The 13,570-nt window shown below is 58.7% G+C and overlaps 4 protein-coding genes across 4 annotated transcripts; 2 read left to right on the top strand and 2 right to left on the bottom strand.

The window, feature by feature from the left end:
• Window positions 1-2,169: 2,169 nt before the first annotated feature.
• On the top strand, window positions 2,170-3,568 carry BJ171DRAFT_588901 (uncharacterized protein; the record flags this gene model as incomplete). The annotated part of the gene is made up of 3 exons (XM_053114453.1): window positions 2,170-2,271; window positions 2,570-3,064; window positions 3,221-3,568. 3 exons carry the CDS (start codon window positions 2,170-2,172, stop codon window positions 3,566-3,568), a joined length of 945 nt encoding a protein of 314 aa, XP_052962106.1.
• A 1,157-nt stretch (window positions 3,569-4,725) lies between these two features.
• Window positions 4,726-5,950, bottom strand: BJ171DRAFT_532585 (uncharacterized protein). Its single transcript, XM_053112794.1, has 2 exons — window positions 5,081-5,950; window positions 4,726-4,948 (listed from the first exon to the last, which is right to left on the bottom strand). Exons 1-2 carry the CDS (start codon window positions 5,734-5,736, stop codon window positions 4,942-4,944), a joined length of 663 nt encoding a protein of 220 aa, XP_052962105.1. The 5' UTR covers window positions 5,737-5,950; the 3' UTR covers window positions 4,726-4,941.
• Window positions 5,951-7,076: 1,126 nt separating this feature from the next.
• Window positions 7,077-9,487, bottom strand: BJ171DRAFT_532583 (nucleotide-diphospho-sugar transferase). The gene is made up of 8 exons (XM_053112793.1): window positions 9,348-9,487; window positions 8,912-9,015; window positions 8,611-8,740; window positions 8,147-8,448; window positions 7,635-7,970; window positions 7,468-7,521; window positions 7,240-7,329; window positions 7,077-7,139 (listed from the first exon to the last, which is right to left on the bottom strand). The coding sequence occupies exons 1-8, from the start codon at window positions 9,370-9,372 to the stop codon at window positions 7,098-7,100; spliced, it is 1,083 nt and encodes a 360-aa protein (XP_052962104.1). The 5' UTR covers window positions 9,373-9,487; the 3' UTR covers window positions 7,077-7,097.
• A 487-nt stretch (window positions 9,488-9,974) lies between these two features.
• Window positions 9,975-13,119, top strand: BJ171DRAFT_604741 (uncharacterized protein; the record flags this gene model as incomplete). The annotated part of the gene is made up of 9 exons (XM_053115191.1): window positions 9,975-10,259; window positions 10,460-10,589; window positions 10,785-10,861; window positions 11,165-11,387; window positions 11,627-11,637; window positions 11,737-11,779; window positions 11,904-12,053; window positions 12,187-12,285; window positions 12,467-13,119. The coding sequence occupies 9 exons, from the start codon at window positions 9,975-9,977 to the stop codon at window positions 13,117-13,119; spliced, it is 1,671 nt and encodes a 556-aa protein (XP_052962103.1).
• Window positions 13,120-13,570: the final 451 nt, after the last annotated feature.

Raw genomic sequence — 13,570 nt, 5'->3', positions numbered from 1 at the left:
AACGTGCCACTTCCTGCTCTCCCTACCAAAGCGGCTGACTCCTTCCGCAAGACCGAAATGCACTCCAATATGCCTGTGATTCTTCCTCGCTCCATTCTGCCCACAGTCCTGCTTGTATGCGGCCCTCCCAATCTGTCGCCGAAGAGGGAAAGGCAGTGGCAGGCTATACCAACGAAACAGATCTGGAGATTGCTTGTCCGCCCTTGAGCGCACCACTTGTGTTCACCATCCATGAACTATGGATCGCAAGGGGACCAAGTCAACTGACTGGTGGGGACGAGCAGCGAGCCATTGGTGCCATGTGGAGAGGAGCGGATGGTGCTGCCGAGTCAGATGCACAGAGGCCCACACCACTCAGAGCCGGCCAGAGTGCGAGCGATCGAGGTGAGGGTGCAAAGGCGGAGGGGAGGGAGAAAGCGAGAGCGGCGGGACCGTGGGAAACGGCGTGGGACCAGGCCGCCGACAAGACACCGTGACGCAACCATGACATGGCGAGCTCGAACCCTCCGACCTCCAGACGACGCGCAGATCAGTCGTGCTCTTTGCCGCGAGGGATACTCGGCCAGAGATCAAAGGGGTGGCGGGGGGGCCGGATGGCTGACACGATCGATCCGTCTGGAGCGAGGGGGCAAAGGGGAAGGCGGCCCACAGCCGTTTCAGTCGGCAAAGCCGGAGCGAATGTCTGCTCCGGCCCTATGCCGGCAAAGAATGCCCGTATGGGACAGCAGACCGCCACGTCAGAGGCCATCGATCATCTCTGACTCAGAGGAGCGTGGAGGGCCCTTGATTGAGCAGCAGCCTGGCAGACAGGCAGGCGGGCTGAGGCAGACAGACGAGTGCTGGCTTGGCCACGGGGTGGATCGGCGGTGCATCCTGTGTCAGAGGGAGCAAACAAATGCATGGGCAACTGGTCGAGTGGATGAGCGTAAGGGTGGGGGAGGACGACGGCAGGCAAAACGGAACGCATGCGGGATGCGAATCCGTTGTCGTTCGTCGCCGTCGCCGCAGTGCATGCTCAAGTGCGCTTGCCCCGCGCTGGATATGGCCCGGCTCTGAATCGAGATGCATGAATGCGTACATAGACTCTCGCGGTAGCATCTGCGATTTGAGTCGATGATGTCTTTGCTCCTCCAAGCAACAGATGCGACGCACGCTGCCACAGTGGATGCAGGCGATTCGGTCGATGCAGCTGAGGCATCCCAGTACTTCGTCGTTCCCACCAGCGACATTGGCACGGCCAGGTGGAAGCCGATCACCACCCATAGGGTCGATTTTGTGCACTCGATTCCGTGACGCTCAAGAATGAGCCGCCAACTACCTGCGGCGATAGCAGTGGAGATAGCAGTGGCAATATCAGTGCCGACGATGAACTTATGAGCGGCCGATAGAATGCATGAGATGCGGTATGCGAGTGGGGGCTGCGTTGCTGATCCGCTGTCCCTCCAGACATGACCGCCCACAGGCCCAGCTCGCACGCACGACGTGAGATGCCACTAACACTCTCGGGCAACAAGCCCAGCGCTTCTCGATGCGCACCATGTCGCTGGTGCTGGTCAGCCGCGAGGAACTCGGATGATCTGGTGCTGTGTCCCTCCTGCCACAACGCGCTCGATTTCATTTTCAGGTGCAATCTGGGTGCGGTCGAGCAATCCTTTGCCTCCTTCGCTGCTGCCTCTGCTGCCTCTGCTGCCTCTGCTGCCTCTGCTGCCTCTGCTGCCTCTGCTGCCTCTGCTGCCTCTGCTGCCTCTGCTGCCTCTGCTGCCTCTGCTGCCTCTGCTGCCTCTGCTGCCTCTGCTGCCTCTGCTGCCTCTGCTGCCTCTGCTGCCTCGCTCGTCGCTGGACCGATATCTAGGATTGGCCTCATCGTGCCGCTCAGGGCTGCGCCCATATCTGCAAGTAGCTCCATCCAGGCAAGCAGTCATCTAACCAAGCCTCCGGCCAAGCAAGCAGTCTTCACCTGGGCAAAGCATCGATGGCGATCTGTTTCTGATTTCTGTCTTGTCCACTCGCAGTGTTCGCCTGGTCTTTTCTGGAAGAAGTTTCGCCAATCCGACTGGCTGTCGCCCGCTCGACCTCGTCAGTCCCACCCGATCCTTGCCCTCCACCTCCTTCGGTCGATCCCAAATGTCCTCGTCTCCTGTCGCATCCATCTCCTCAGCGCTCAAGAACATGGGCTGGCTCGGCGCCATTCTCTCACTCCCAGCGGCCGTTGTCCTCTGGATCATTGTCCGCTCTCCCTTGGCCAGGCGCACGACCGTCTCGGATAAGCCGGTAAGTGCAGGTCTTTTGCTTGATACAAGTCGGCTCGGCGACCTGTCCATATCCATCCTGCTGGCTGCGATGCTCCAGCGGGGCGGTACGCTCGGCCCTCTCTCCTCCATATCCAGCTCCATCATCCGTTTCCCCCCTTTCGATCGTATCCTGATTTCTCAATCTGTGGCCTGGTCTCCGCGTCCCATCAGCTCACCCTCTCTTGGCCACCCCTGCAAAGCTTAGCGTGCACCTACGGATCCCCCGCTAACGGATCCCCGCCCCATGTCTTATCTGTGCCGCCCTTGCCCCGGAGCAGCAACGGGTCGTGATCATCGGTGCAAGCAGCGGAATCGGATGCCAGCTTGCCAAGGACTATGCCCAGCGCGGCGCTCGACTCATCTTGGTTGCCCGACGCAGCGAGATGCTGAAGCAGGTGGTGGACGAGTGCCAGCAGCTCAACGCCGCTTGTGAGTGCTCATACGTCGTCGCTGACATTACCTCCGAGGCCGATGTGTCCCGGTGCGCCCAACGCTCGACCGAAATCCTGGGCGGCATCGATGTACTGGTGCTGTGTTCGGGTGTCCTATCGATCAGACCGTTCGACCAGCTCTGCGGGCCGATGAGCTCCAAGGAGCTGGAGCGAGTCCAGAATGGCGGCGCCTCGGAATCGTATCAGCTCATCGACATGATCTTCAAGACCAATGTCTATGGCCCCATCCTCTGTACCAAGTACTTTCTGCCGGAGCTTGTCAAGTCCAAGGGGCAGATTGTCGTGGTGGGCTCGCTGGCCGGCACTGTGGCTGCTCCGACGGTAGGTTTGGCTGTGCTTGCTGTGGCTGCAGTGGGTGTCGGCTATCCACCATCGCCCGTGGATGCTTTTTTGTCTTCTCTGGCCGTATCGTTTGTTGCTTTCCACGGTCTGCCCTCGACGGTTTCTGTCGCTCTGATTGACCCTTTCGTTTCGCAGCGATCGCTCTATGCCTCTACAAAGTTTGCACTCATGGGATTCTTCAACGCCCTGCGGATCGAGTATGGCCACCGAGGTGTTGCCGTAACGATTGTCTTGCCTGGCAGCGTGCGGACGGATCTGCGTCGCTCTGCCCTGGACTCGCCCACCGCCGAAAGGCAAATGAACTTTGTTTCGCCCACGGCCATCCCCGTCACACGCTGCAGCGAGGAAATCCTGCTGGCTGCCGATCGCCGCGAACGGGAGCGATATATCCCTGCCAAGTACTGGTTTGCGGCCCTGGTACACTTTTTCTTTCCCGCGATCGTCGACGGATTTGCGGCCAAAAAGTACGGCTTTGTCAACTAGACCAGGGACTGACAATGAATGAGCGCAACAGCAGAGAAGTCAGAGCATCATCAGTCTCCCTCCCCACCGAGCGCCCCCTTCCACTCCTTCTGTCTGTCAAGCACCCATCGTTGGTCCTGGATATGGCCCTCGGCCTCCAGCCCTCATATTTTTTGTGCGGATCTACCGCAGCACTCGAAGCCTTGTTTCTACGGATGCAGGTACCTGCTTGCCAATCTTGTTCTGGTGCTTTGGAAGCAAGCAAGTTCACTACTCCTTGGTTCCCAGTCTGCCAAGCCTTAATACTTTCTGATCGTCGGCTCACCGGTAGCATCGTGAGCGATCCGGAGTGGTGCACTTCCCTCAATTACTCTATATACACTCTATGCGATGTACCCCCCTGAGAATACAGCTCTTACAAGAAGTAATGGCCGCGAACACCCTGTTGGTTTCAGAATGACATCGCATGTATTCGGCGGCTGGTTGGAATGTCCATGACCTCCAGGGGGTGTTGCAAAATGAAGTTATCGAACGCACTGTACATATGATATGCACGTGTATTCATGGAGCCAGGCGTTACTGAACCACCGGCCTCAGAACCAGGATGCTACGCTTCATTTTGCAAAGCTTCGTAGGCGCCGTTGTTTGAGTGGACGATACAAACGTCCATGGGCACCATTTGCAGGGAGCTTTGCTCTCCCCCGTCCTCCTGTCTCTGCTTCAGCAGACCACAAAATCAACTCAAATCACACCAATAGAGCGGGGAGGGAAGGAATGAAGCCAGCGAGAGATCGAAAGGGGGGGGAGAGGGAGAATGAGAAACACAAAGCTGTGGCAGTTGCATGAGGCCATGGCATGCCGATGACCGTGTAGGTCCACTACAAATGCTAAATGGATCAGCCGGGGATCCAAGCGGATGTACTCGCAAAGGGCTGAGGAGAGGGGAGGGGAGGGGCGTATCTGCACTGAGGATTAAGCAGCCCCAGGTTGTCGATGAGAAGATACAGACCAAAAAAAAAAAAAAAAACAATCGAGGAAAATAAAGTGTGGGAGGATCGGAGAGGGTGTGGGAGGAAAGAGGGGCAGAAGGAGGGAGGAAAGAGCGACCAGCGGCACGCAGCACGCAACGATGCAAGATGTAGTGCCCAGCGAGAGTCAGAGCAAGCACCGGCACTACAATACTCGACAAGCCTTGCTGGCGGAGCTTCTGTCGGAGCTGATTTGGGAGGAGGGGGTGGGGGAAGCGCAAGCGCGATATGCATATCGTAGTTGCAAAAGGAGGGGAGGGAGAAATAACAGAAGCAAGGACGGAAACGCCAAAGGGTGGGAGAAGATCCGGACGAGGGCACCGATAGATGAAGGAGTTTGGAGTTGGGCGTTACTGCGACAGTCGATCAGGCGCTGGAGGGGAGGGTGGCAAGAAATCGCAACCCAAGATCCATAGGAGCCTCATCAGTCACGGGTTCGAGTGGCATGATGTACATGACTGTCCAGCCCTTCCCCGAGCTTGCATGATGGTGTGCAAGGGCCTACCGGGGCGGAGAGGCAATGAACGATGCGTCGTTTGCCGTGTTTGGGAGGGCGCCAGGCGAGCTTGGGGAGTTTGGCGAGAGAGGCAGACGGGCGCTGGGCAGCACCACGATCTTCTCTGTCGATGCCATGTCGAGCGGCCCGATCACAGCGTCGGCTTGGATGGCTGCTTCGGCGGCGGTCGCACCGTCGGTAAGCGCGCTGCCCGCCGGATCCGCAAGTTCCTCAGCCACTGCATCCATTTCATTCTCGAGGGCGGTCTCTGCCAGAGAAGCTTCGGATATAGTCGTACGGATCTCGGACTCGACGTATTCGATGCTTGTCAATGGGCCGCCGTGGTCTCTGGTCTCGACAGCGGCTGTGTGTGGCAAGGCGGGCGCCTGGTGCCTGAGACGAGGGCCCTGTCCTTCAACGCCGGTGTCGTGATTGGGTGCGGGAGATGCAAGGTCCGTATCCTGGCTCCAGTCCCATGATGCGCCTGGACAGGGGACATACCCCTGCCACTCCTGCCTCGTGGCAGCCAGGCCAGCAAAGCACCACTCGAGCTCCTGGTCCCAGCCAGAGACCACCGGCTCGATGTACCACGACGCATCTTTCTTCCGCCGGGGTGCAGCCAGGGTCGGCGGCGGGATCCGGCTGTTCAGTGCTTGGCGGATCATCCCGCGCTGCCGATTCGAAAAAATGCCCCGGTCGCTGCGGCTGGCAGCGCCCCGCTTGAACTCGCCCAGCCGGCTGGATCGAGAGAGGGCGGCGACCGGGGAATCTTGAGCCGGGTTGACATGGAGTTTTGCTTTCTTTGAAGGACGCAAGGACGCGAGCGACGGCGAGGGCAGGATCGGGCCGGACGATGCTGCCGAGACTGGCTCAGGTGTCAGCAGCGGCAGGGTCGGCTGGAGTGTCGGCGACGACGTTGGCGAGGGCGGGTGCAGAGACGGTCGCTGCTTGGTGGCGAGGGCTTGGGAAAGCACCTCGTCCCGGTTTCCGGGCGTGCTTGGTTTTGGATGAGCAGCAGCGGGTGGCAGCGGCAGCGGGAGGACCATGGGGATGATCAAAGACTGGTGAACGAGCCGACAACAGAGCAGAAAGCGGTCAGTGGAGAGCGGGGAGTGGTCAGCAGCAGGTAGCGACAGATCAGTAGCAGGAGGGAGATTGGTCCATGCGTATGAGAGAGCTGCAGACATCAGAGATCGGCGACAGAAACGCCAGAGGTGAGAGCAGTGTCGCTGAGAAGCAGCCTCGCCACCATGCCGAAACACCAGCAACGACTCGCCGGACCGCACTGCCCAAGGCCGACGCTGGCGAGCAGGATGGGGAGCGCTGGATACACACACCGGTAACAGATCGACAGAGACCACGAGATGGACGGTAGACCGATGGAAAGCGGGACGGGAGAGCAGGCCGGCAAAGGTTTCAGGGAGGCAGGCGGGGTGGAACTTGGCGGATGCGGCTGTGGCGGGAGTCTTGCTTCTTCGTTTTTCGACGGCAGACACAACAAGTAAGCGACCCCGTCGGGCGACTGCGAGGCAACGTGCGATTGGGGCGAGATGCAGCGGGCGAGAGGCAGCGGGAGATGCAGCGGGCGGAAGCCGACGCAGATGCGGGCTCTGGAGGTTGTTCGTCGGCCAGCAGCCCGACCCAGGGCCTTATCGTTATGGAACGAACAACACCGCTTGGCACAGCGAGCCACGGCCCTGCCATTTTTGGACGGGATTCGGGCAGGGCGGTGCACACACTTCCTTTCTGGGCACGGATCGCCACGGACAGTGCTCCGCGTGGGCGATGTGGATGATGCGGGCGGTGGATGATGCCGCCGGGGCTTTGCGGCGTGGTGAACGAACAACGGGGTGCGTCGTTGCTTTGGACCAAGTACACCGAAGCCGGCTCATGCTTGCATTCGGCCAAGTCGGTGAGCCCATCTCCGTGGGCGTCCGTCCCATCAAGTCAGCCCGGGACTGCCGCATCACTGCAGTCGGCGCCTGTGGCAATATCTATCACACCGTTCGTCGAAATATCTCTGTATTTACATAACAATCTTGGGCTCGGTGATATTGGCGCTGACGCTCTGCGCAGATGAATGGGACAAATCCAAAGAATGGGGCAGTGACGGTCAGCACCACCATCGACCTCGGCTCGCCAGTCGCCAAGAAGTTCAGACAAGTTACCTTGTGCGGGAGGACCGAGCCGCCGTTCACGAAAATCTCGTCGGCCACATGGACATCTTCGCCGAGGACCGTGGTTCCGTCCAAGCGAGCCTGGAACAGCAACAAAAGGGTAAGAACAGGCCCCTGTCGGCGATACTGCGACTCCGATGTCGTGAGGGCCACGGAGGACTGGGGCCAGATCCTGTGCCGACAAGCCCAAACTCGTGCGATCCACCCACCGATACTTACCCAGCGGCCGACACTGGAGTGCCATCCAATGATGCTGTTGCTCACCCAGGCGTTCTGTGGGATGAGGGGGCAGGTTAGCGTCGCAGCAGCCAGGCTGCCTAGAACCAGCATCTGCATTGGGATCCTTCCTCAAGCGCATGCACAGGTGCAGGCAGGCGTTGACCTACATCCTTCACAACAGAACCGCGCATGACCACGGAGCGGTTTAGTCGGACACCGTTGCCAATGGTGACGCCCGGGCCGATGACGACGTTGGGACCGATCTTGCAGTTCTCGCCAATCTTGGCCGTGGGGTCGATCAGAACCGAACCGACAAAGTTGGGTCCGTGCGCAAGAGCCGAGGCGTTGTTCTGCGAGATCGAGGTCAGGTACAGGGCGGTGCCGGTCAGGAAGTCCTTGGGCTGGCCAACATCGGCCCAGAAGCCCTTGAGATCAGTGGCGTGGAGCTGGCCGTCGCGGGCCATGAACGGGAAGACCTCCTTCTCGATCGACATGGGCTTGTTCTGTTTCGCGGGGTGAGACAGAGAGCGGAGAGGGCCGGCGGTGGGTCAGAACCATCGGCTACAGGCGAGGACGTCGACACAGCCGACGCAGCCATACTGCAATACAGCGATCAATCCAGGAGCCAGCGACACTGCAGACTCCGATACGACGCACTCGCAATCCACCCTGTTCTCACCTCAATACGCTCGAGGATTTTGGGGTTGAAGACGTAGATGCCCGCGTTGATCTGGTCGCCAACCCACTCCTTGGGCTTCTCGACGAACCGCTGGATGCGAGTGGAGCCGGAATGGCACACAATCACGCCGTATTTCGAGGGATCCTCGACGGGGGTAGTCATCAGGGTGCCCTCACAGCCGTGGCTGCGGTGGAATCGAATCAGCTCCTCAAACGGAAACTCGCAGATAACGTCCGAGTTCAAGACAAAGAAGGGCTCGTCGTCCTTGGCCAGGATGTTGCGAGCGAGGGCGAGGGGACCAGCTGGACATGACGACGCGGCAGATCACGGTCAGCGCAGAGGCAAGCATCGGTGGCCGCCATTCTCAGCTCCACCATGGGCCCAGTCCTGTTTGGGTGCAATCAAATACATTGAGGAAGGAAGGATCACAAGCACGCAGGGCGCGCAACGCCGACGCAGCTCACCGGTTCCGAGGGGCTCGGGCTCGATCGAAAAGTGGATGCGGACGCCAAACTCCTCCTCAACCTTGCGCATGGCGCTGACCATGACCTCGGGCTGGTAGTTGACGGCCAGGACGATATCGGTAACACCGACCTGGATTGGATTGAATCAAAACCAGCGAATAAATGGGATCAGCTCCCGTTGTAGCACAACGACCCGGTCCCGAGCAGGGGAGCCATGCGCATCGATCTGGCGCTTGAGGCAGGCGGAGCAGCAGCTCGGCCACGGCGGCGGGATGTGAAGCAAGCAATGCGACTGCCCAACCTTGGCCAGGGCCTGGATCTGGTGCATGATCATGGGCTTGTTGCAAAAGTCGACCAGAGGCTTGGGGACGGAGAAGGTGAGGGGTCTCAGGCGAGTTCCGAAACCTGGCAGCGCAAGAGATGGAGAGCCATGTTGGCGGAGATGTGATCAGCCGCCAGCAATCCATGCGGCCGGATCGCTGCAGCCGTGATGCCGCAAGCCAGAGTGGACCAAGTTGACTACGTGCAACGGCCAGTTTGCCAGCGAACGTCCGGCACGCCGGCCTCGAAGCCAGCCTTGCAGCTTGCCGTCGTGTCGTCGGGCCGGCAAGCCAGCAAGCCAGCCGCCAACCCAAGCGGGGGAAAGGCAGCTCGACGAGTGTGTCGTTCGCAACCGGCTGGTGTGCTGGACGATTGCAGCAAAGCTGATCCAGCCAGCTGTGGCAGCCGAGACTCACCGCCGACGAGAATGAGGGCCTTCATGGTGTGTGAGAGTCGGCGATGCTTGAGGGGAGGGCGAGCAGGGCAGATCGAGGCCAAAGGGCAATCGAGCGGGGTGCTCGCGGAAAGCCGGCAAGCCCCGGGCCTTGAGCGAATGAAGAGCCGCGAGGTGGAATCCGACGCGGGGCTGCCGTTTTGGGAAAGGGTGGTTCGATCCAGAGGCGATACGGCTTGCTCGGCGGGCAAGGGGCGAGGCTTGTTTCAGGAGAGGGCAGCCAGGACAAGGGGCGCTGGTGGAGGGGGGCGAGCAGGAAGGCCAGCGCGGTGCAGCCCATTCATGGACGGGCTCTGAATTGCGGTTGTGATTGCATCCAGCATCGAACGAGGCACTTGCCAGTTTCAATCCAACGGGCAGTCCACGAAGGCCACCGCAATTCCTTGGCGACACGGGGGTGTCATATCGTTCATTGCTTTCATTGCTTTCGTTGCGTTGAATGCAATCACAACCGCAATTCAGAGCCCGTCCATGAATCACGGCCCTGATGATAGGCACCACCAGCCTGCGCTTGCCTGCTCCCATCTGCTCCCATCTGCTCCCATCTGCTCCCATCTGCTTCCCTCTGCCTGTTCGTCGCCTTCCTGCCATGGTCGACATCAAAACCTCGGACAAGCGGCAGCCCCGCCCCAACTTGCTCAAGCCTGCGCGCCAGGCGCCGCTGCACTTCCGGCTGCGCTATCTCAAGTTCAAATGCAGCTCGGTGGTGCAGACCATCGATTTTTACCAGTCGCTTGGTATGTCGATCGACTGGCAGTACGAACTGAAGCCCGGCGATCCACGCGGCGCCAAGACGGTCTTCTCGCTCACCTACGAGCAGTCGTCAGACTCGTCGCACTACCACGCGATGCACCTGGTCTTTGAACACCGCAAGGTAGTTCCGCCAGCTGCCAGTCTCTGATGTTCGGCAGCGCAAGGCTGTTCCCGCGCGTCAGGGATTGCATTATACTGTCTGTGTCGGTTGTGGGGCCACTGGAGCGGTGGATTTGACTTGGAGTGACTCCAGTTTCCAACGGCTTTGCCTCGCCATCGCCGGGCTCGGTAACTTTGCCTTTGCGACGGCTCGACGCCCAGAGTTTGGAGCCGCAACAGCAAGCGCAACAGGACGAGAGCGGAAGAGATATCAAGAAGCGGCATCAATACGAGTATCTTGTCATCTATGTGCACTTCTTGGCCAGGCTGTTCAAGCGTCTGGAGACGAAAGGTGGGAAACACACCGGCCGTCTGGCCGGAAGATAATGAACAAGCGAGTCCTCTGACTGGTTTGCAAGCAGCATATTGAGGCTCGTTGTCAGGAGATACGACAGCGTGATGCTAGTGCCCATCAGCACCGAGACTACCGCACGACAGAATAGCGCAGTATCGGCGCGCGTCCGCTCATTCCAGTCCTATTGCCCAGGGTTCAAGGTCATCATGGCCCCAACCGATATCTCTGAGATGAAGGTCGCCATATTCCAGGACCCAAACGGCATCCAAGTCCGTCTCATTCAGTTCACCGACGAGCAGTTGCATGAAGGAAACTCCAACAAAAAGCAGGCACGGGCAATAGAGCATGCGTCGAGACCCTATCGCATCAGCACCATGACGCAAACAGCCCCTTCACAACACTCTCTTCCCCATTGGCGAGGCCTCTTCTGTATTTCCGCTGCCATTTCGATCGTGCGGATGCCGGTGCCGATCTTTGTGATTGGCTTGGAAGCAACTCACTCGACACATCGCCCCGCAACTAACGTCCAACTTTCATGTGATGCACTCTCTACATCTGGCGGCCCTGGACAGTGGTTTGCCCGTTTGGGCTATTACACCATTCCCTCGACGCAAGCCGAAGACACCGTGCGATTCTTTGAAAAGATCTTCCAGCCACTGGATCTGCCTCCCCTCCCTCGCGGAGAGGGACCGCACGGGCTGCGGCACTCCCCACATCGCAATCTGCCTCTGTCGGTCGCTGGAAAGTATGGCCCACGAATCCGCAAGACCAGCGCGGTCGCTGCAGTCAAGCATGGTCGGTACTTGCGTCGTCTTGGTGCAGCAAACATTCCGATTCTTCTCGACTGATGGCGAAATATGGCTTTTGCACACCACTGCCACCAACCGCTCGACCTCCCGAGTGCTTTCGCGACATGTCCGGTATCGATTTACTCACAACGTATAATGGACCTTCCACGATACACTTGGAAATACTTGACACTGCTGAACGACGATACTTTTGACACTGCACCCTGTGCGGCTGACACAACACAGGAATTGCTCAGGTACAAGGCAACAATACAACCGAAGCCAACACGGCTCGTGTCGTCCACCCACCACCGGCCGATGAGAGGCTAACCGCTTGTCTAATTGGATGATCACAGCCCGATGGATTCCGGCTCGTCGACATGGAGGACTTTATATTGGGTCTGTGTTTGCTCTCCCTGTTCATGTCATGGACGCATGCCATCCGACGGACAGCCCATCGACGAGCCCGTGTAAAACCAGCAGCCCACCTGACCCATTTATCTCGGACATTGCATCGCCTCAGGCTTGACTCACTACGGATACTACTGGATGGGCAACGATCTGCGCGAATCTGTCTTCACCTTGTGCTTCACGGAGCGCGGAATGGCTGGGGCCCCACCCGTCGTTCCCACCCCGCAAAAGAACCGCCTCGTTTCGAAGCTCCTCGCAATAGGTTCGTGCGATACACGAATCAGACAACTGCTGCAGCTTCATGTAAAATCTAGTAGCCCGCTCTTCCGACGTCGCTCGATACTCTGCTCCTGACAACCATGCGCTGATGCGCTCGAATTGTGTTTCACCTGCAGGCTTTGAGGTCGTGAATCTCGATGGAGCCATCAACCAAATCAAGAAGGACCACAAAGATGTCAAGCTCGACTGGGACGAGGAGAAGACGACGATCGAGGGTGAGTCCAACGAGATAGGATCGACGGGAATGTTGATGTACCGAGCCGGCAAATCGTCCCAATGCAGTGTACAATCAAATCAGATAGAGGAACACAGCCTCGGGAGTCATTTGCGTAGGACTGCCCAAGGCAGTGTCACAACATCATGGCTCGACGCTGAATCTGAGAGCTGATACATCAGGTATCGGGACGTTCAGTCGATTCTTTGAAACCACCAATGGGACGTGGGTGGAGTTGCTGCAGCACAAGATCGAGCAGCCTACCAAGGATAATGCCACTACCACAGCCGCACCGACACAGCCCAAACCAACCATCGACCTCATCGAGTCGCTGCGACGCAAGAGTCCCAAATACGTCATCAACATCAATCATCTCCGCGGACAGGCCAAGACGCTCTCGGAAGCCGCTATCGAGGAAGTTGGGCTGCCGCCGATGATGCGCGAGATCACCACGGCACCGGCCACCAAAGAAGAGGCAGACAGCGCACTGAAGCAAAGCGAGCCACTGTACTTTGACCAGCTGGTCTATGGCTCAAGCGCAAGCATCGGTAAGCGGTATGAAGAAAGCGGTGGATCTTCTTCCATCAGTAGGAGCGAAAGCAACGGCAGTGGCTCGGAGGAGAGTGAAGAAGATGATGATGCCGAGGAGCCGGCTGGTGACGATGAGCCCGGGATCGAGAGAGAAACGGAGCACCCCGAGGGCGACGGCCCGAACGACGGAGCCCGCAAGAAGAAGCACAAAAAGTCCAAGACCGGACAAAAGAAAAAGGACCGTGCGCCGTCTCCGCGAGCCTTCCAGCCCGACAAGAACAAGAGCACCAGCCTCGAATGGTAGCGGTCGGGGACAAACAGGAACAGAGGGGAAGTTTGCGAATGCTGTTGCGATTATTCGGAAGGCCATCCGGGAATCAATATACATGATACGACTCCTCGGTGCGCCGAACTAATGAGCGACATCGGACGCGGAGCATATCGAGTTAACGCCTTGAAGAAACAGGCCAAGTTCCACTTGCAAAGGTCGCCCAGTACACATCTCAGACGTATTCCTCTCTGTGGCAAATATCAAGCCACACGAACGAGCACCACTCGCCATGGCCCCCCCCCGTGGACAAGCCATGCGATTGTTTCGATATTGGCAATCTCTTTGTGCTCGCTAGTAACGATGTCTCGATGCGGGAGTGTGGTGGATGAACTGGATGCGGGAGTGTGATGCATTCACTCGATGTGGGAGTGTGTGGATGCACTCGACCCTCTGGATAGCCCCATGATCTCTCGATACCAAGATA

The sequence above is a fragment of the Polychytrium aggregatum genome, assembly GCF_025602895.1.
Source record: "Polychytrium aggregatum strain JEL109 chromosome Unknown BJ171scaffold_86, whole genome shotgun sequence".
In the NCBI taxonomy this organism is placed as follows: domain Eukaryota; kingdom Fungi; phylum Chytridiomycota; class Chytridiomycetes; order Polychytriales; genus Polychytrium; species Polychytrium aggregatum.
Note: the sequence above shows the minus strand (reverse complement) of the source record. Positions and strands in the feature narration are given on the sequence as shown.

What these genes read in the sequence shown, in the direction of transcription:
- BJ171DRAFT_532585 (XM_053112794.1), bottom strand. Translation starts at nt 5,736, where the DNA reads ATGATCCGCCAAGCACTGAACAGCCGGATCCCGCCGCCGACCCTGGCT.
- BJ171DRAFT_532583 (XM_053112793.1), bottom strand. Translation starts at nt 9,372, where the DNA reads ATGAAGGCCCTCATTCTCGTCGGCG. An exon ending in AAATCCTCGAGCGTATTGAG is followed by an intron (nt 7,971 to 8,146) that starts GTGAGAACAGGG and finishes CCCGCGAAACAG; the next exon opens with AACAAGCCCATGTCGATCGA. An exon ending in ACTCCAGTGTCGGCCGCTGG is followed by an intron (nt 7,330 to 7,467) that starts GTAAGTATCGGT and finishes TTGCTGTTCCAG; the next exon opens with GCTCGCTTGGACGGAACCAC.